At 43.5% G+C, this 22,967-nt stretch overlaps 1 protein-coding gene across 1 annotated transcript in view; it reads right to left on the bottom strand.

Annotated features, from left to right (window-relative positions):
* Positions 1 to 22,967, bottom strand: part of LOC126179332 (condensin complex subunit 1) — a 221,110-nt gene that overhangs the window by 182,751 nt on the left and 15,392 nt on the right. The window contains exons 4-5 of the mRNA XM_049924600.1: positions 15,545 to 15,693; positions 15,292 to 15,442 (exon numbers count right to left, since the gene is read on the bottom strand). Coding sequence (XP_049780557.1) covers positions 15,292 to 15,442; positions 15,545 to 15,693 — 300 coding nt within the window. The remainder of the gene's footprint in view (positions 1 to 15,291; positions 15,443 to 15,544; positions 15,694 to 22,967) is intronic.

The raw sequence follows: 22,967 nt of genomic DNA, 5'->3' as shown, positions 1-22,967 counted from the left end.
AATCTGCACCCCATACTTTGGCTTTTTTATGAACATCTACCACATTTAAACTGCAGTCTGCCTGAATTCCTTTGCAGTTGGAATTGAGCTGACTATATAAAATTGGACAAATACTTAACAACAGCATTCATTGCTGCAAGAGATGGTATAAGTCTAGACAGGGGCCAGTGGTGCTCTCATGTGTTATGTGCCGCAATGTTGTTGACACTCACCATGATGTATGACTGGTACAAAAGGGGATGTGTCAGCAGTTGGTTTTATGCAGCCAATGGGAGAGTGACAGTCAGACGATATGTTTGGATGCAATAGACACTGTAATATTCTCATGTCGGTATAAGATACGAAATTCAGTATATATTCAGGGGGGAGGGAGGAAACTGTGTTATCAGGTCCCAACATAACCACAACCTCAGCAACTGCATCATATTCAGAAGAGACTGCCAAATATTTGTGTCAATGAAGACAGAAATTTCACAGCTGTGCTATTAGGATGATGCTGATTAAAAATAGTGATGCCACATATCAGGGTTAGTAAGCAAAAAACATCGAAAAGAAAATGCTGTTAAATTAATGTATACCATTTCTAATTCTATATTTAACTTTTCTTTGTATTAGCAAAATGCTAGCAAAGGACCACAAATTACTGTAAACCATTTCTATTTCTTAATTTTATTTCCCTTTATTTATCAAAATGCAGATAAGCTTAGAATAGGTATAATGTTACATTTTTAGGCTGATACTTTGTCAATATAACAGTTTGTAATTTTGATTACTCAGAATATGTTAAAAATAAATTTTTCTAAATATAATATTTTCCTTCACCTTTTGATTTCAAATGTACCATCTGCCCGCTGAGGAAAAAGGGACAAGAGGAGACAAACTTTTTTCCACAAAGCACATTTATTTCTAATTCACTGACTTAAATTTATATGGCATAAGCACAAATAGCATTAAGCAATATAGTGGAAATTCACTGTTAAAGCAGTGTACACATAGATAGTGGAAATTCACTGTTAAAGCAGTGTACACATAGTTTCTACAATTTGCTTGTCTTTTGTTAATGTATACATTGGTGTACTTCATATTTCTGAAGGATCTCCTCGATTCGACATACAGAACACTACAAAAGAACGAACATATATTAACCTTCTCTGATAACTTCATGTTCTTTACATTTCACTTAACTGATCCACACTACATCTAATTTCAGCTTTTGCACTCCCATTTTCAGATTTTGTTGAACTGAACTGATTTTATGGCCCCAAACCACAACATTTACGTGAGTGTGGAGTTTGCATAAGCACATTCAATAAATATACAGACAAAATAGACTATAAACATAAATATAATTAAACTATTATTAAACATTACATTCACATAATTCTTCCAGCTAAACCCGAAGTCTTTGTTATGCCATTATAACATTGTTTATTATAGCTAGGCCCATCATATTTTAGAGTGAAACAAGAGACACTTTTCTTAATGTATAACAGATACTGGAATATGTATATATATGGCAAAGTCATAATGCTGATCCTAATAAATAAATCTCTACAATGAATTCTAGCTGAGACCTTGAGATCAGCCTTACAGCTTTTTTCTGAGCTATAAATAAGCATTGGGAATAGCAGTTATTTCCTACAAGACTGTCCCAAATATCAGATGAGAGGAGCTTCCCTACCACATTTGGACTTCTGACATTTCAGTTTCCAACTCATATAATGTTACCCTTTATATGGATTTTCGAACTTTTTCTACTTGTCATCTTCCCTTTGGCAACGCTTTCTCCAAAATACCTGAATGGTGGGACTATTTCAGAATCTTTTGCCAACTAAAGAAAACATTGATAATATTCTTCTCGGGTATGCAGCCGGATCATAACGTCTTCATGACAATATTTACGCCGTCCAACTGGCTGCCATCTTCAGGTGAGAGTGCTGGTGCACGATCTCGCCGGAACTGACTTCCCAGCGCAAGCAGGCCACAGAAGACCCACAACGCGTGCACGAGTAGGTGCCGTAACTGCCCTCTAGCGCAGTATACATACCGCGCCGCCAGTGGTGGAAACAGGCGAAATCGAGATACCGCTGTCAAAAATTTAAAAAAACTTTTAAAAATTTTATTCCAACCTTGTTTTTTAATGTCAGATAACACTGGGTCCCAAGTCTTACTTAAAAGATAACCCTTGTCTCTATTAATAAGATTGTCAGTTAAACGAATCTCTATGGATTCTTTTAAAACACAGTCCCAATAGTGAGATGTAGGGGCAACCATTTGTGTCTCATCATATAGCATTCTGTGTCCCTCGGTGAGACAGTGCTCCGCCACTGCAGATTTCTCAGGTTGAAGCAGCCGTGTCTGCCACTGGTGCTCAACACATCAGTTATAAATGGTCCGGATTGTCTGACCAATATAAGCCTTCCCACAGTGGCAAGGGATCTTGTACACACCGGCTTCCTCAAACCCAAGTCATCCTTAACAGAGCCAAGAAATGCTCTAATCTTGGCTGGCGGACGAAAAATACTTTTGATATGATATCTTTTCAGAATTCTTCCTATCTTCGAGGAAACGCTCCCAGCAAAAGGCAGAAAAGCCACCAATTTGCAGGTATCTTCTGGTGGTTCAGCCGAAGGTCCAAACTGGAAAGCACGACGGATCTGTTTATCTGTACAGCCATTCTGCTTGAACACAACCTTGAGATGGTCCAATTCTTGTGTCAAGCTTTCTCCATCTGAAATGGCAAAAGCTCTTCTTGTCAACGTCCGCAGGACCCCCGTACATTGGAGCGATGGATGACAGCTAGAAGCATGCAGGTAACGGTCCGTGTGTGTAGGCTTTCGATAAACACTGTGTCCCAGTGTCCCATCATCCTTTCTGTACACCAGAACATCCAGAAACGGAAGCTTTCCATCACTTTCCACCTCCATGGTAAACTTGATACTAGGATGCAGGGAATTAAAATTATCTAGGAGGCGGTCAAGAGCTTCTCTCCCATGAGGCCACACAATAAACGTATCATCAATGTACCTCCAGAAACAGGTTGGTTTTAAGCCGCTGTGTTCAGCGCCATGTCCTCAAAATCTTCCATAAAAAGATTGGTGACTATTGGCGACAATGGGCTCCCCATAGCCACTCCATCAGTCTGTTAAAAATATTTGTCATTGAATAAAAAGTACGTTGACGTCAGCACATGGCGACAAAGCCTGGTTGTTTCCTCATCCAGTTTCTCACCAATTAATAGCAAGGATTCTTCCAGGGGAACCCGGGTAAAAAGCGACACGACATCAAAGCTCACAAGCAAAAGTATTTTTCGTCCGCCAGCCAAGATTAGAGCGCTTCTTGGCTCTGTTAAGGATGACTTGGGTTTGAGGAAGCCCGGTGTGTACAAGATCCCTTGCCACTGTGGGAACGCTTATATTGGTCAGACAATCCAGACCATTCAGGACCGATGTGTTGAGCACCAGCGGCACACACGGCTGCTTCAACCTGAGAAATCTGCAGTGGTGGAGCACTGTCTCACCGAGGGACACAGAATGCTATAGGACGAGACACAAATGGTTGCCCCTACATCTCACTATAGGGACCGTGTTTTAACAGAATCCATAGAGATTCGTTTAACTGACAATCTTATTAATAGAGACAAGGGTTGTCTTTTAAGTAAGGCTTGGGACCCGGTGTTATCTGAAATTAAAAAATAACGGTCTTTTTTTCGATCGTCTGAATAAAATTAAAAAAAAAAAATTTTAATTTTTGACAGCGATATCTCGATTTCGCCTGTTTCCACCACTGGCAGTACAGTATGTATACTGCGCTAGAGGGCAGTTACGGCACCTTCTCGCGAACGCGTTGTGGGTCTTCTGCGGCCTATATAGGGGCCGCCGCTTGCGCTGGAATGTCAGTTCCGGCAAGATCGTGCACCAGCACTCTCACCTGAAGATGGCGGCCAGTTGGACCGCGGAAATATTGTGTCATGAAGATATTATGATCCGGCTGCATACCCGAGAAGAATATTATCAATTATTACGCCGGGAAAGCCTTCGTAGTCACGAAGATAACATTCCCTGTTGAAGCATATTAGATGTCTTTAATACAACACTTTCCATTCATTTTTTGATCATCTTACCTTTGATCATTACTGATTCTTCTGCCTTTAGGGGCAGTTTCACAATGGAAGAGCAAGAGGGTATCCTGAATCTCTATCCACTCTTCCACTGACTACTGACAGGGCCACTGGCAGAATGTGGACAACTTCCCACACCGAAAGTCTTTAACCACCATAGCTGATAATTTTTATTCAGTGCCTAAGCAGTGGTTGGGACTGAAACTGGGATCCAAGAACTTGCGATTAATAGTCAAAGACGCTATCCTTAGGCCAATTTTTTTTCCCCTATAATGTAACTTATTTTCCGATTGCTTTCTGTATAATGTACTTCCACTTACATGTTAACTATTACAGTGATTGTTGTACTTAAAAGAACTGACTTCATTTACTTCGAAACCTACACCTTGCTTTTCTTATATTGTACATCTAAGTTGACACTTTACGTTGTTTTATAACTGTCCTACAACAATATACACTACTGAAAGTTAAGACCTTATAGGTTGTTAGGCCAAATCGTGTTCCTTTTGAATTTCTTCTGACACAATCGATGTTTTGATTCCTTTGCTGGGATCTTCTAGTGTTCCTGGTTAACTGATAATCCCATCACAGGGGTTGATTGTGTAAGAAGAAATACTAGAGGGATTTGACGCACAGTAACATTCTAGAAGATTGAACGTTCAGTGTCAAAGGCCATGACATATATAATGTAAACCAACTTTTGTATCCCTCAAACTTTTTCATCATGTAAACGTGGGATGCCAACAATCTATAGTAGTCACAGTTTAATAATTAAGAAAGACACAATGTATCTCTGCTGCTTAAGATCACACGAGTGGCAGATGGTTGGTTTGTGGGATTGAAGGAACCAGACAATTAGGGCCATCGGTCCCTTTTCCATGAACTTGAAACCACCAATAGAAATAAAAACAAACAATGGAGATAACAAGAGACGACACAGGACAAGAAAGACACAGACAGAGACCAGACAAAAGGAATTAAAATCGCACCGAGTGAGACAGTGGTTGGCCGACCATAGAAACATAAAAAAAAGAAAGGCTAAACACAAAGAAACGCAATAAAAACCCCAGTCTAACATCGTACGCCAAAGGCCAGACTCAACACAAAAAAGGACAAACACTTAGATCAAGTGATAAAAACCCCTGCACGAATAAAACTCAAAACTAAATCTGCCATTGCGATGTCGTCTGATAAAACTGCAGGAAGTCTGCCTGAACGGAGTTAAAAGCGGGCAGTCCAACAAGATGTGGGCCGCAGTCAAAGCTGACCCACAGCGACATGAAGGTGGGTCTTCGCTGCGCAATAAATAGCTGTGTGTTATCCAGGTGTGGCAAATTCGCAGCTGGCAGAGGACAACAGAGTCCTTGCGAGAGACCCGCAAGGAGGAGCGCCACACACCGGTAGCCTCCTTGATGGCCCGAAGTTAGTTGGGTGAAGGCAGGACGCGCCATTCTTCATCCCAGGTGCGAAGTACCTTCTGCCACAAAACTGACCTGAGGTCACTCTCCGAAAGGCCAATCTCCAAGGCTGGTGTGCCGACAGCCTGTTTTGGCCAGCGTGTCAACACGTTCATTTCCCAAGATGTCTACATGACCCAGGATCCACACAGAGACCACAGAGTGGCCGCAATGGGCAAGAGTATGGAGGGACTCCTGGATAGCCATTAGCAGACAAGAGCGAGGGAAACACTGGTTGATAGCTCATAAACTGCTCAGGGAGTCACTACAGATAACAAAGGACTCACCTCAGCAGGAGCGGATATACTCTAGAGCGCGAGAGATGGCAACCAGCTCGGCAATGAAAACACTGCAGCCAGCCGGCAATGAGTGTTGTTCATAATAATCCCCTAGAGTAAGAGCATAACCGACGCAACCAGCAGCCATCGAACCGTCAGTATAGACAATGTCAGAGACTTGAAATGCAGCAAGGATTGAAAGAAAGTGGCTGCAGAGGGCCTCAGGAGTGACTGAGTCTTTCGGGCCCTGTGCCAAATCGAGCCAAAGGCACGGGCAGGGCACACACAACGGGGGTATAAGCAGAGGGTCCTGGAAAATGGGTGGAAGACGGAAAACCTCAAGCCCAGATAGAAGAGCTCTGACGCAAACCGCAATCGTACACACGCCGTTCCGGAAGATGGACAACCGAATGAGGGAACAGGAGACGATAATTGGGATGCCCGGATGAAATATGTGTAGCGTAAGTGGCCAGTGACTGCTGGCACCGGAACCACAATGGAGGGACACCTGCCTCCACAAGTATGCTGTTGACAGGGCTTTTATGGAAAGCTCCAGTGGCGAGTCGGATCCCGCTGTGAAGGATGGGGTCTAGCAACTGCAATGCGGAAGGGGATGTCGAACCATAAGCCAGGCTCCCATAATCTAGACGCGACTGAATTAACACCTGGTACAACCCTAGAAGGGTAGACCAATCAAAATGAACACGTCCAGCAACGAAGAGCGTTAAGATGCCGTCAGAATGTTTGTTTAAGCTGCCGAATATGAGGCAGCCAAGTCAACCAGGTATCTAAAACCAATCCCAAAAACCGATGCATCTCCACCACAGCAAGAGGTTCACAGTCAAGATAAAGCCGTGGCTCAGGGTGAACAGTGCGTCGCTGGCAGAAATGCATAACGCAGGTCTTGGCAGCCGAATACTGGAAGCCCTGCATCTGCCGTTCAGCAGCTGCAATGCCAGTGGAGCTATAGTATTGGCAGAAGTCGTCAGCATACAAAGGAAGATGAGACAGACATTCCCACTGCCGCAGTGAGCCCATTAATTGCAATCAAAAAGAGGCAGACACTTAAGACAGATCCTTGCAGTACCCCATTCTCCGGAAATCGGGAGGAACCATGGGAGGCCACAACTTGCACACAGAAGGAACGAAGTGACAGAAAATTTTGTATGAAAATCGGGAGCGGACCCCAAAGACCCCAACCAAGAAGCGTAAAGAGGATGTGATGTCGCCATGTCGTATCATACGCTTTCCGCATGACAAAAAAGACAGTGACCAGATGCTGACGGTGGGCAAAGGCCGTACAGATGGCAGACTCCAGGCACACCAGATTATCGGCAGCAGAGCAGCCCTTGCGGAACCCACCCTGAGACGGAGCCAGAAGGCCCCGCGACTCAAGTAGCCAACTCAACCTCCAGCTCACCATGCATTTGAGCAACTTGCAAGGAATATTGGTTAGGCTAATGGGACGGTAGCTATCCACCTTCAGTGGGTTCTTGCCAGGTTTCAACATGGGGATTATGACGCTTTCCTGCCATTGCGACGGGAGCTCACTCTCAACCCAGATACAATTAGAAAGGTCTAGGAGGCATCGCTGGCAGTCCACCGAGAGGTGTTTGAGCATCTGACAGTGGACGCGATCTTGCCCGGGAGCTGTATCAGGGCAAGCGGTTAGGGCACTTTGGAATTCCCACTCACTGAATGGAGCATTGTACGATTCAGGATGGCGGGTGTGAAATGAAAGGCTCCGACATTCCAACCGCTCTTTCAGGGAGTGGAAGGCCAGTGGGTAATTCGCAGAAGTGGAACTCTGAGCAAAATACTCCGCTAAGCGGGTTGCAATTGTGACGGGAGTCAGTACAGATTGCTCCATTCAGTGAAAGCGCAGGTACGCTGCCGGGGGTCTGATAGCCATAGAGTCGCCTAATATTGGCCCAAACCTGCGATGGAGAGGTTCGGAGGCCAATGGTGGAGACATACCTTTACCAGCACTCCTGCTTGCGTTGGCGAATGAGGCAGTGGGCTCGGGCACAGAGCCATTTAAAGGCGATTAGATGTTCCAATGAGGGATGACGCTTGTGATGCTGGAGTGCCTGCCTGCGATCTTTAATCGCCTCAATGATCTCAGGCGATCACCAAGGCACAGTCCTCCACTGAGGGGACCCAGAAGAACAGGGAATGGCAGATTTTGCGGCAGTAACGATGCCGGTGGTGACTGAGTGAACCACTGCATCAATGGTATCATTGGAAAGAGGCTCAATAGTGGCAATGGAGGTGAACAAGCCCCAGTCAGCCTTAGCCTGCAGGGGCGCCTAGAAGAGTGACACTGTGATAGTGACAGAAAGATCGGAAAGTGGTCACTACCGCACAAGTCGTCATGCGCATTCCAATGGACAGATGCTAATAGGTTAGGGCTGCAGATCGAAAGGTTGATGGCTGAGTATGTGCTGTGCGCCACACTGAAATGTGTGAAGGCACCATTATTTAAAAGAGAAAGGTCAAGCTGTGCCAATACTTGCTCAATGATGCTGCCTCAGCCTGTTGCCACTGATCCACCCCACAGAGGGTTATGGGTGTTGACGTCACCCAGTAACAGAAAAGGTGGCGGCAATTGGGCTAACAGCGCAGCCAGGACATACTGCGGGACATCACCATCCCGTGGAAGATAGAAACTGCAGACAGTAACAACCTGAGGCGTCCACACCTGAACAGTGACAGCCTCCAAAGGAGTTTGTAGACTTGCGGTAAAGGGAGTGAAGGACGTAGATGCAGATGCCACCACATACCCTCCGATACCATCTCATAAGCTGCCTGGTTCCTATAATAACCCCAATAGCCATGGAGGGCGGGGGTTTGCATCAACGGAAACCAAGTTTCCTGAAGAGCAATGCAGAGGAAAGAGTGATGGCTGAGAAGTTGTCGGAGCTCAGCAAGATGTTGGAAAAAACCACTGCAGTTCCACTGGAGGATGACATTGTCCATGGCCAAGAAAGGCGTGAAGGGACCAAGGAGGCAGATTACGCCACTGGGTCAGCTGCTGCCACTGATGAGTATCTATCCGAATGACATCCATTGAGTCAGAGTCCGGCGAGATATATGTCCTCAGTGGATGCCAGAATCTCTACCTCGTCCTCAGACGCAGTAGGATGCGGTGGGATGGGTGCCACCGCAAGTTCCTTTGTCTTAGAGGTGGTGGTCTTGGACTTTTCTCACTGCTCCTTGTGCTTCACTGGCTGGGAGGGCTTCACCAATTCAGTCTCCGGGACAGAGGAGGATCACGAAGCCCTACAACCAGCTGCTTGTGAGCACTTATGCCACTGTCGGGCGTCATCCTTCCCGCTTGTGGAAACCTGGGAAGGGAGGGACCCAAGGGACCCCTTGCGAGCGAGAGGAGTCAAAGAAGTTGGACGCTTCTCCGGCTTAGAAGCGGGGACGGACGTCCCCGATGGGTAGGGGGGTGTTGCTCCTGAGGTAGGTGGCGCAGGAGCAACAGAGTGGGTAGTGCCCCCCCATGGGCAAGGGGGCATGTGGAATTGTCGTAGCGGCGACATATGAAGAAGTCAAGCGCACAGGATGAAGTCGTTCATATTTCCTCTTAGCCTCAGATAGGTCAGTCAGTCCAGGGTCTTATATTCCATGATTTTCCACTCTTTCTGTAAGATCCTGCAGTCTGGCGAGCAAGTTGAATGACGCTCTCCGTAGTTGACACCGATGGGAAGCGGGGCACATGGAGTAGTGGGATGTGATGGGCGTCCGCAATCTCAACATGTGAGGCTGGAAGTACAGCGGGAAGACATATGGCTGAACTTCCAGCACTTAAAGAGCCACATGGGGGACGGATATAGGGCTTGACATTGCAGCGGTAGACCATCACCTTGACTTTCTCCGGTAATGTATCACCCTTGAAGGCCAAGAGGAAGGCACCGGTATTAATCTGATTATGCTTCGGACCCCGATGAACGTGCCGGATGAAATGAACACCTTGACGCTCTAAACAGGCGCGCAGCTCGTCATCACACTGCAAAAGGAGGTCCCTATGGAAAATAATACCCTGGACCATATTTAAACTCTTATGGGGTGTGATGGTAACTGAAACGTCCCCCAAATTGTCACAAGCAAGTACCCTTCGTGACTGGGCAGAAAATGCTGTTTTTATCAATACTGACCCAGGGCGCATTTTGGACAAGCCCTCCACCTTCCCAAACTTTCCTCTAAATGTTCTACGAAGAATTGAGGCTTTGTTGACATGAAAGACTCCCCATAAGCTCTCGTACACACTAGGAACTGGGGCAAATAAGTGTTACTGCCATCCTGAGCCTTACACTCCTTCCACAGCGTGGCCGGGGGGGGGGGGGGGGGGGGGCAAGAGATAATGTACCATGTTTCATTGTGGGTCATCCGCCCTGATGCCATCCACTCTGACCAAGAGCCCTCCCCACGGGTGCCACGTGCCACTCAGCTTCAGCAAGGGCCACCTGGCAGGATGGCCATTGCCGGGAGTCCTGATGCCACAGGGAGATAGGCATCTACTCCTTGGCATACGTGGGGAGTTAACAGTGCAGGCATCAGCAAAGTGATCCCTGTGTCGTCAGGGGGCTACAACCAACAGGGTACATGGCGGCTCCACCACAACGGACTGGCTACCATGCTGGATATTAGGTTCAAGGAAGTCCATTGTTGTTGTCTCTGCAAAAAGCAACACTGCACAGTGCATGGTGGATATCGCGCCAAGAAATGTATCCTCGCCCAGGAGATAGAGAACGAACGGTACGGCAATGCGGCGATGAGAAAGGCTAAGGGTCTGCACGATGGACACAATGCACCATGTAAGGCGCCCTTCCCCAATTGGCTCTCTCTTTGAAAGAATTTGGAAATATGGGGGTCAAATCCGAGAGGGGACCATCACATATAGGCCGAAACATTTGAGACTCCTTTTAGTCGCCTCTTACGACAGGCAGGAATACTGCGGGCCTATTCTAACCCCTGAACCTCTAAGGGGGTGAGTGGCAGAGACGGATTGCTTTTTGAAAACTTTTCTTCTTTCTTTTCTTTAAACAGAGTGAGTGAGTGAGTGAGTGAGAGAGAGAGAGAGAGAGAGAGAGAGAGAGAGAGAGAGAGAGAGGGGTGGGGGGGAGGAGGAGGAGGAAAAGACTACTAAGAAAAAGCAAAAGCAGCATCAGACGCTGAAGACCACATGACAGTCAACTGATTGCCGTGTCATCTTCAGTCATTCATCGGATGCAGTGTTGAGTGGCATGGGATCAGAGCACACTACACTCCCAGCTGTTGCTGACTTTCTAGACCTTGGGTTCACTACTTCTCATTCCTTATCTCTTACACTGGCATCATGAGGCTGAGTGCACTAAGCCTGTATTTTTCGTTTTGCAATAAGGTTCATCAAACGTAAGCTCAAATTGTTGGTAGGCTTTTCCCTTCATTTCTCAAAATACGAAGCTACATTAAGCTTTCTGTAAAAAGACCTGTGCAATTATCAATCATTTTCGTCTCAATGTGTTAAAAATTTTCTGTCAGAAAATGAATCTGTGTTAATTTTCCAATCTACCTTTTTTTCTAATTTCTCTTACCCTAGGCAATGCCCTTGCGCAGTGGATACACTAGTTACCGTGAGATCACCGAAGTTAAGCACTGTCAGGCGTGGCCGGCACTTGGATGGGTCACCATCCAGGCCGCCATGTGCTGTTGCCATTTTTCGGGGTGCACTCAGCCCCGTGATGCCAATTGAGGAGCTACTTGACCGAATAGTTGCATCTTCGGTCAAGAATACCATCATAACGGCCGGGAGTGCGGTGTGCTGACCACACACCCCTCCTATCCGCGTCCTCCACTGTGGATGACACGGCGGTCGGATGGTCCCGATGGGCCACTTGTGGCCTGTAGACCGAGTTTTCTCTTCCCCTAAGAGTCAAATATTATCTCCAGGACGCATTCCAGCTGTTCGTATGACACGGGAGGTGAAACTTTTAATGAAACAGTATGTATCACAGAAATAATATACAACTCTTCATAAATATTTCATCAAACATTCCAAGTGTGGCTCCTAGGCCCAATATACATGCTTTGTGCAACACTTATATCACAATACTAACTTTCTGGCTTTATGGGAAGAGTAATATTAAGTATAAAATTTAATGGTGAACTGCATATTAAGGATATTATGACAATCATTTCTAAATATAACAAGTGCTTATATGAATGTTTATTACACAAGTCTCATTTTACTGATGTTTGAATTCAATTTCAGGCATTTTGCAATCTCCTTGCTGCATGACTACATCTCACCATCTCTTGGCGTACTTTTCCTCAAAAACAATTGAGTGTTGCACTTTCAGTACCAGAAACAGGTGCCTTTGATACCACACCAATCTATATATATAAAACAAAGTCGGGTTTGTTACAACACTTATAACTCGAGATCTGCTGGACCAATTTTCATGGTTTTTGATTTGTTGGATTTGTCTCCGCCCCGAATAGCAGAATACATCTTAAAAATAATGAAAAATTGACGAATACTTGAAAAATGCGTTATTTTCCCTAAAAGTTCTTTACTTTCTGAGCTGTCAAATTTTTTTGTCAAAATCTGTAAGTAATGATTGACATTTATGCATGCGCTCATAAACTATTTAAAATGGATGATTAAACTATTATGTGTATTTTTTTTTAAAAAGATTGAAAAATATTACGCGTGCGTTCAGAAATGTGTAATGAATAAACGTCTATGGTTAAGTATAAGTATATATCATTAATTAAAAATTTAAAGAAATAATTTGTATTTTCTTTGAATCATCATTAACAATGCCGCGACCAAGACGATCGAATATTTCTCGACATAGCCGTAATGCAAGAAGGGTACAAAACATTGGGAGTGAAAGGACTGAAGAAGAACAACAAATTGCCCGTGAAGAGCGCCGCGTTAGTACGGCTCAACTTCGTGTTTCTCAATCACAAGAGCAAAGTGAGGCAGCCCGTGAAACGGCTCGGTTGGCAATGCGAAATCGTCGAGCGAACAACACAGATAAACATGTAGATGATTTTCGACGCACAAGAAGAGATTTATCACGTGATGATTTGAATCGAGCAACGTTTAGATACGATTGCAGCACTGATTACTGCTTGCATCCTTGCGTTTGCATTGCGTCGATGGACGTTGTTTGCGAGTATTGTGGCGCATTGCAGTTTTACGGAGAAACGCATGGATTGTTCTGCCTTAGTGGGAAAGTGAAATTGCCATTATTGACTCCGCCACCTGAGCCATTGCATTCATTGCTTTGTGGCGGAACACCCGAACCACGTCATTTTCTTGCAAACACCCAAAAATACAATAGTTGTTTCCAAATGACCTCGTTTGGGACAGACAGTATTGAAAAACATGAGAGTTGCATTGCTTAATGATACATCTGCTGAAGATTTCTCTGAGCAATTGCTGACTATCGGTAATGGTCGAGTACCTGTCGAAGAATCGAGCGGATTGATTTCATTTCCTCATAATTTCTGTCACTGTCTCATCGAAAGACGAACTTATCAACAAAGTATTCCCAAACATCATTACTAACTACAAAAGTAATGAATGGTTGAGTAAGCGAGCAATTTTAGCGGCTAAGAATAAAGATGTAGATGACCTAAACTACATAATTCAGAATGAGATCATTGGTAAAATGCATTCATTCAAATCTATTGACTGTGTAACAAATGAAGATGAAGCCACCAACTATCCAATTGAATTTTTAAACTCCTTGGATGTGCCTGGCTTACCACCGCACAATTTACGCCTAAAAGTTGGCTCCATAGTAATCATGTTTCGAAACATAAACAAACCAAAACTGTGCAATGGTACGCGTTTGGTAGTAAGTAAATTGATGAACAATGTTATTTATGCGATGATACGCAAAGGAAAATTCAAAGGTGAGGAAGTTCTCATTCCAAGGATCCCGATGATCCCAACCGATATGCCGTTTGAGTTTAAAAGACTTCGATTTCCAATCCGTCTTGCATTCGCCATGACCATTAACAAATCACAAGGCCAATCCTTGAAAGTTTGTGGTTTAAATCTGGAATATCCATGTTTTTCACATGGTCAATTATATGTGTCATGTTCACGGGTCGGAAGACCATCTGTGTTGTTTGTTCTTGCACCTGATAATAAAACAAAAAAATGTCGTGTGTCACAAGGTACTTAATTGAAGAGTGGAAGCTATGCACGAAAAAGCATAAAGAATAAAGAATCATTAAAATACTTAATTTTTTATTTGTGTTTCCTAGTAAAAATTGAACTTAAAATCCAAAATCTAATTATTTATTGGCTTTAAGGCGGAACAGAGTTCGTCGGGTCAGCTAGTATAATCATAAATTGTTTTGCACTTTTTCAGCAAATCTTGGAGAATTATGTCTAGTTGGTCGTTATGTAAAAATTTTCCTTGAAGTAACATATTTTACAGTTATTTCAAGGATTTAGATGCCTACAAGCAACTGGGAATTATTCTGTGAGCTGCCTGCGGCTAAAAGAAAAAACTGCTTCAAAATCACACCAGGTAAAGCACTTACATGAGACACAAAGAAGTAGCAACAGATTAAGAGTGTGTGAGCTACTACAGTAATAAACAGCAGTTCTCCAATTTAAGTATTATTTCTGCAATCTAAATCTGCTGATGGCAGTCACGAACAGCAACAGTAATAGACAAACTGATGTTATGGGACACAATGTTTTTTTTTTTTTTTTTTTTTACTTTCCAACCCACCATGGCCTACTGCAGTTAGCACTGCCTCAAGGCATTTACATCATTCAAGATTTTAAAAGAGGAAAAAAAGGGGGACCATGGCTAACAATTGTTTCCAAATTAATCACTACCTTTTCCAATCCTAGAGACAGTACATTAATTCTGACCACATATCACAATGTGAGGAAACTAGAAAATTTTCACAAACTTATAGGCATAATTCCTTTATCTTCAATGCACAATCATTCAGAAAACTATGATCTTTATTCTGTGTATTCCTGTATACAATACAGAGGAAATTTTTGGTGTTTATTCTGGAAGGAGGTAACCACCCACTATATATTTGAGAGTGGAGGGGGGAGAGGGAGGAGGAGGAGATTAGTGTTTAACGTCCCGTCGACAACGAGGTCATTAGAGACGGAGCGCAAGCTCGGGTGAGGGAAGGATGGGGAAGGAAATCGGCCGTGCCCTTTCAAAGGAACCATCCCGGCATTTGCCTGAAGCGATTTAGGGAAATCACGGAAAACCTAAATCAGGATGGCCGGAGGCGGGATTGAACCGTCGTCCTCCCGAATGCGAGTCCAGTGTGCTAACCACTGCGCCACCTCGCTCGGTAGGGGGAGAGGGAGGGAGGGAGGGGAGGGAGGGAGGGAGGGAGAGAGACTGACAGGGACTGAGATCCAATAGTTAATAAGTATTCCACTCACCTGGCCAATGCGCACAATGCAACTGAAACCATATCCATGCTTTTTCACCAATGTACCAATAATTTGAAAAATAGTCTCACACATTGGCTTCATCTTGACTTGTGTAACTCCTGGATCTTCTAGTGATTTGAAACAAGCATTTCCGATAATACTGTAATAATAATAAAATTACATATTAATTAAAATGCCTTTTTATATGTAACTAAATTTGTAGCCTCTAATAATTTCTATACTGACTATGGGCAAGTCTTACTCTGAAAATGGTTCTTCGCAGACAGCTGGATCCCAAAGATTTTGCAGTGGTAACTGTAAGCAATTATATATTTCAATCAGTGCCTCATGGTTACGCTCTTTCCAGTTCCAGTCTTTGCTTTCGGACACTTTGCTGATTTTATTTTTACCCTACAGTGATATGGAGAAAATCATCATGAGATTTGGACTTTTAAATACAACACAGTATTTTAAGCAACAGAACCAAACTTTGCAAACATGCATGCTACATACATTTGCATGGGAATTCAGGCTCTAGTTATAGTCAGCACAACTAAAATGAGGAAAAGAAGACTGTAGAGATAGTCATTTAGTTTGTTTAAACTGTTAAATAAATAAAAAACATATAAAAATCACAAAAATTTAAAAATGTGTGACAGAGTAAGAGGAGAACATAGTTGCAGGCCACTGGACACACATCAAACCTAGATGTCCATGCCACTCTTCCACCCCTCACACTGTAAGTTGAGGTGCATCTAATTTTAGTATGAAGTCTACTTTCCCATAGGAAATATATGGTTTTGTTAGCTGTAATCCAAATGTCTGCTAGGGTCTGGAGTAGAGTGGTGGACAGGCTAATGGCACATCTCAGGTCATCCAGCAGGGCACACTCAGAGAATGTAGACACTAGTGAGATGGTTTCCACAGCTGCATCGGTGAGGGTCCTGTTGATGTAAAATGAAGTCATGGATAAGTCTGAGTGGCTCGTACATAGTCAGTCAAGTATGACGGTAACTTTTAGAGAGGCTTGGAGCAAAGTATGCCACACCCCAGCAGTCCCCTTGATTGCTGTCAGCTGGTTTAGGGTTGTACTACCCTGCCTTTCCGTATCCCAGGTTTAAAATCTGATATTGCATTTGCAATCATAGGTCTCTGCACAGTACTTCGAGTCCAAGTTTGTCTTCTGTTGTCGTTTCTTTAGCTAATTTGTCAGCAAGTTCATTTCCCAGAATACCCATGTGGCTTGGTGTACAGATTAGTATTACAGTGGTTCTGGAGCTGTGGAAGGCAAACAGTAAGTCTTTGAGCTTAGCGACCAATAAATTTCTGGGATTTCACCGAGTTATGCCTTGTAAGCAGCTCATTGAGTCACTGCAAATAAGGAAATCCTTTGTGAAGAGAATTTTAATGTACCACACAGCCTGTGCTATGGCAACCAACTCTGCAGCATATACACTGTATGTATTTGACAACAATAATTCTCGTGCGCCCTTGCATGTGCAAACACATAAACAATCTTGTCATTGACTTTTGATTATGTGTGTAGATGCATGTTGAGTTTGGGTAATCATGAAGACTCTAACAGAATTGGTGTCCAAGAATGGTGAGATCAGCCTTTTTTCATAGGGCCACAGAAGAAGGCCATCCGAATTAGAGGACTGGATACACACCATATGGGTGCCTGGGGGAACCACATGCACACAGACGAGGGGGCAGTTCGAGGCCCTTGCACAAAACCTGCAGTCTTATCCCACCTGGCCTATCCAGTTTTAAGTGATTCATAAACAGCCTGCTGGTTGTGGAACAAAGCAATGTAACATGGATACACATGCACCTGACAGATTGTGACAGCATAGTTAGCAAGAGTTGCTGGCATTAGACTTGCAGTGCTGGACACCATCGTCCATCAGTAGGCTGTATACAAGGCTCATAGGGAAGGCTCTAGTTAGCAACTGCACCCCACTGCACCCACAATACCACTGATTGCAATGGCAGAGAGGATTATGTTCAGAACCGAAACCTGAGGGATTCCAGTTTCCTGTACATATTTGTTGCTGAGGGTCAAACCCACCCAGATCTGGGACAGTCTGAGTGATAAAATTTTATATAAAAATGAGTAAACAGCCCTGAAAGCACCGCCCATGCAAAGTATATAGGATGTGATAACAGCAGATGGTATTGTACACCTTATGTAAGTTACAGAACACAGGAACCTGGTGTTGGTGATGGGCTAAAGCATTGTGCACTACATATTCCAGGATAATCAGCTGGTCCGTGGTGGACCAAACAACCAAAAGCTACTCTGAAATTGTGGTAAAGATCCTCTGGCTTCCAGGCACCAACACAGTCATCAGCTGACCATTCTTTTGAATAATTTACACAGCTCATTCTTAGAAAGATTTGTTTGGTTGATCACTGGTCAAAATTTGAGGCCATTTTCCTGGTTTAAGAATAGGTATCCACCACCCATTACTGATTGGAGGGAAACTCCCCTTCCCAGCAAATATGACTGAAAAACCTGAGAATGTCTTTTATGCTGTTGCTAAGGTGCTTGTGGATTTTACTGAGTCCAGGGGGTGTGTCTTAACACACTGCTTAAGCACTGTGGAATGAACTCCCATTCATTAAGTGGAACACTGTATTATTCAAAGCAATGTACAGGGAAGGATAAGGAATTTTGCTGCTTCAGATGTTTACTGGTCAGGAAAGTAGGATGATAGTTTCTGCATGTAGACACTTTGGCAAAGTGTCCTGTAAAACATTCACCAATGACTGCAGACTACCACCACTAAGGGAGATATGAGGGACTACTGTGAATGGTGAGTGCCCACAAATGCAGAGTAGTTTAGTACATACTTGAGGCGATGGGGGTGTGGGCTCTCATGGATGATACATAATGTTCCAACACAGCTGCTTTCTCTTCTTTATTAAAATCCGTGCCTTTGCTCGAAGTCTCTTGAAAGCTAGTAAATGTTCTTTCTATAGAAGGATGGTGCTTGTGTTGTTAAAGCGCTCTGACACTATGATAGCTGCAACTATTTCTTCGTGCCACTGTGGCACAGTTGTCCATTGGGAAGAGCCTAAAGAAAAGGGTATCATTGCTTCTGCAGTTTTTATAGTCGTGTCAATAATATCATGTACCACTCCTTCAATATCCTTCTCAAGGCTGGTTTCAAATGTCACTTTGGAGGCAAAAGCTTGTCAGTTAGCTTTCCAAAGTGACCAAGAGTGGTATATGTTCCATTGGTTGATGGTTTGAGAAAAGAGTTTGATGTGAAAGTGGCTGTTGTCACAAAGGTTGCCATGGACGGACCACTGGGTTAAGGATGAGACACTTGGGCTGCAGTCATATTTGGCTGAGTATGTTCCATGGTCTGTGCTGATATGTATTGCAGCTCCAGTGTTAAGTAGACAAACTTCTAGTTTTGAAATTAATTGTTCTATTACTTGGCCCTGCTAGATGTGGTTTGGTTGCCCCACAGAGGATTTGTATAGGTACATGGTGAAAGACCCTCCCTGGATATGGTAAAGTTAAATTTTACTAAAAAAAAGGAAAAAGCGATAATGACAGAATCAAAGACCAACCATAAGTGTCGACAAAGACATTAATTATGATTGCGCAGTAGGGTGCAGATAAATTAGCAAAAAACATTCACTTTTTTGTACATGATTTTGTTTCACTCTCTCATATTTAGAAGGATGGTTAAGATGTATTGCTTGCAGTATAATGTGCTACGAGTGTTTTGCATTGTCTGTGATTTCGAATAAGAGAAGACCTAATAACAGTATTAAGTATTTTTAATTGAAGTGCAGTGGAACCAAACTGGTAGGAATTTCCTTCATGTTTTAAATCATCTTGAGAGGCACTGGTGTTCCCTGGAGTCGGCTGCCTGCGTCTATAATTGAAATGTAGGAGAGGAAGTCCACGGTCATATTTTCGCAAGATTAACTAGAAAGAGAACTTTTCAGAAGACGACAAATATAATTAAAATATAATCAGTGATGGACACAGTAAAAAGGAGAAATGACGCAAGATAAAGTGAATAAACAATTCCGTACATGCAGAACATTTAAAAATAACGCAATTGTATTATCCTCTAACTTTTCCATTTTAGTCTCTCTCTCTCTCTCTCTCTCTCTCTCTCTCTCTCTCTCACACACACACACACACACACACACACACACACACACACACACACACACACACATTGTGGGCATTGAACTCTCTTAGGAGGAGGATAGTTGGAGGCAGCTGGTCCGCTAGTTCCACCAACTTGTGATATATTACAGATTTGTCTGGGGTAGGTGGGGTTTAAATATTATCATCTTAACTGAGAAATATATATGAAAAACCGTGGAGTTTAACACTGGTTAGTGGCATTTGCTCACTGAAGAAGCCTGATTACATGAGCATGCAGACTCTAGATGCCCTCTTGGTGTTAATACAATTTATACAGGATTTTTAATTTTTAATAGTAAGGACCTGGGTTTCTGAGAACCTTGCCTCCTGAAGCACCATGCCAACTGTAGAGTAATTAGCCTAGTGGTGATAGCAGCTATTGCAGTACCACTGAAGAAATATCAGACCGAGATCTGAGAAAGCAGTGTAGAGGAAACAGAAGTACAAATTACGTAGCTGCTGAGTCCCATTATACCTGAATGTGTAGTTCTTCACCAGTATTCACAGGCTTGACCTATGGGGGTGGGGGACTGAATCGAGGAGAGCAGCATAATTCGGTTTAACCTTTGATTTATCATCCTTGTCCTTATATGAGGTTTCAGTGTGTGAGGACTTTCCTGTCTTTAACTTCTGAAACAAATGAGGACCTGCATCCTGTGGCTATGTTAGCCCCTGGTTGGGAGCAGCCTGCCAGTCTGGTTCATCCTGGAGGGAGGGGGCATCTTGGCAGGTGTCCTCTTCCCTGATGATGTCAGAGGAGCATGAGGTATCTCTGGCTGCACTGATGGGGTGATCACTATCAATGATGTGAGTGTGGGTGTTGAGAGAGCTGGTGCCCCCTTCCACAACTATAAAACAGGCACTGACATGTGGCTAGAGCCAGGAGATGCAGTTTTGAGAGCTAGTTACCCTGCTAGATGTGAATTTTGACACAACGATAGCAAAGTTTGATGTCATATTGGTTGAAAGGAGTCATTCAAACTTTTTTAGCAGCTTGGTAAGACAGGCAGTTAAGTGTTTTATATTTCTGGATTTTGTTTCTCCTCTTGCAAACTGAACATGTCAGTGAACAAGGGGGATGGTGTTCTGGACGGTTTACACAAGTAGGAGGTTGTTCGCAAAGACTGTCCTCATGCGCTGTCCTGCTGCACGACTCATTCATACAACAGAACAATGTATGTCCAGAATGTTGGCATTTAAAAATCTCCGAGGAGTAGGAAAGGGCTTGGCATATCATCTATATGAGGTCTGTTCAAAAATTCTGGAACTTTGTACACAAAATTATTCTACGCTTACCTTTTATTTATTATGCATGCTCTCCTTCATAATACTCCCCTCCACAATTGATACATTGCCCCTAACGCAGTTTCCTTTTAAGGAAGCAGTCTTGGTATGCCTCTTGCTGCATCATGTGAAGTGCTGTTCGTGAATTTTCTTTTTCTTGTCTTTCGACAGGGTTTTCAACTTTGAAAATAAAAAACAGTCTGCCAGGGGCAGGTCTGGAGAGTACGGAGGAGGAGGCAGCAAGGTGATTTTGTATTTTTGTGTAATAGTCACATACCAACAGGGATGAACGTGTGGATGCGTTATTGTGATGCAAGAGCCATGAATTGTCCTGCCACATTTCAGGCTGTTTCCTTCTCACATTTTCTCACAACATGTCCTGCTAGTACCACTGATTAACAGTTTGTCCCTCTGACACGAATTCATGATGAACTAATACATCAAAGTCAAAGAAAACTACCAGCATGGCTTTGACATTTGACCTAACCTGATCTGATGAGCTTTTTTTGGTCTTGGAGAACCTGTCCCAACCCATTATGAGGACTGAACCTTGATCTCAACATCATAACCGTAGACCCATGTGTCATAACCAGTTATGATTTTCTTAAGAAATACCTTGTTCTGATTTGCGTGATCAAAAAGCTCATAACACATTGCGAGGGAGAGGTCTTTCTGATATTGTTCATGACCCTTGGAGTGAACTTGGCGGCAACACAATTCATTCCAAGATGTTGTGTCAGGATTTCAAGACATGATCCAACTTAAATGTTACATTCTTCTGCAATCTCTCTGACAGTCAGTCTTCGATTAGCACACACAATTTCATTGACATTCCTGACTTGAGTGTCGTCAGTAGATGTTGAAGGGCATCCTGAACGAGAGTCATCTTTACTTTCCGTCCGGCCATTTTTAAACTGTGTGAACCATTTATAACATCGAGTACTGCTTAAGCATTCATCACTGTAGGCTTCCTGCATCATCTGGTATGTCTTTGTAAAGGTTTTCTTTAACTTCACACAAAATTTAATGCAGATGCATTGCTTCTCTAACTCTGCCATCTTGAATTTTGCAAACTGTGTGACACAATGTTCTATTTAATACAGCACTGAACAATAACTAACAGACCTACAACAATGAAACTTCCAGCAATTACACATTAAACACAAGCATGTGCAGGGATGCCAACTGCATTTCCCCTCCAACACACCATTGGCACAAAATTATGAATATTCTGGAATTTTTTGAACAGGCCTCAAAAACCATAAAATCTTAAGTTTCTGAGGTAAAACATTTCCATCAAAGGTCAGGATGAAAGCTCCCCTGTCCACCCAACTATCCTTAGGCCCTCTCTGGATGTGACTAACAAATTGGACTTCAACCACTCTAGGTTAGCACACAGTTCTTTATGTGTCTGTTAACATTTGTCCTGCTGGACAATGACATTTTGAATCCTGTTGAGTCTGTTATGAATAGAGATGGCAACTGGTACATCCCAACACTTGTCAAAGGACTGAAGTGCCTGAGATTTGTCAGTATTCAATGTTTCAATCAACAAAGATCCATATCTTCTCTATTGCAGCAACTAAAATCAATCCCCAATATTCATCATGAAAAGTAGTTCTACAGTATGCCAAGAACTGGGCAAACTGCTCAACTCCATTTCTCCTTGCCAGACTATCACCCCATGGCATTTGGAAATGTCATGAGCTTGTAAGTCTCTGCATTAAAATCTCACTTTCGATCCGCTGAGACGGCTGTGTTGATATGGTCACCAGTATTCACGAGTTTGATCTGTTTTAGTGTGCACTGTCTGTCCTGATGCCATTCACTCCAATTGGAGGCTCTCCCCATGGGTGCCACCCTGCTATGAAAAGGCTACCTGGCTTACTATCCATCGCCCAGGGTCCTGTGTGCCAGACTGAATATGCACCTACAACTTGGCATATGTGAGATCAGTGCTACCCCTGGGTTGTCAGGGGGCTATGCTGTGAGAATACAGGATGATTCTCCCACGACGGTTTAGTAAACAGCTGGATTTTGGGTGCTAACAGAACTCCACTCCAGTAGTAGATGCAGAAGATTACAGTGCATGGTGGATAGATTACGCACTATGTAAGATTCCATTCCTAGAATGGTCCATACTTCAGTGAAATTTAGAATATTGGAGGTCCAACTCTGAAAGGGGAACACAAGTAATTGAATGAAAAAGGTTGTGAGACTT

Source organism: Schistocerca cancellata, chromosome 1, assembly GCF_023864275.1.
Source record: "Schistocerca cancellata isolate TAMUIC-IGC-003103 chromosome 1, iqSchCanc2.1, whole genome shotgun sequence".
NCBI classification, from domain to species: Eukaryota; Metazoa; Arthropoda; class Insecta; order Orthoptera; family Acrididae; genus Schistocerca; species Schistocerca cancellata.
This window is presented reverse-complemented; position numbering and strand designations above follow the sequence as displayed.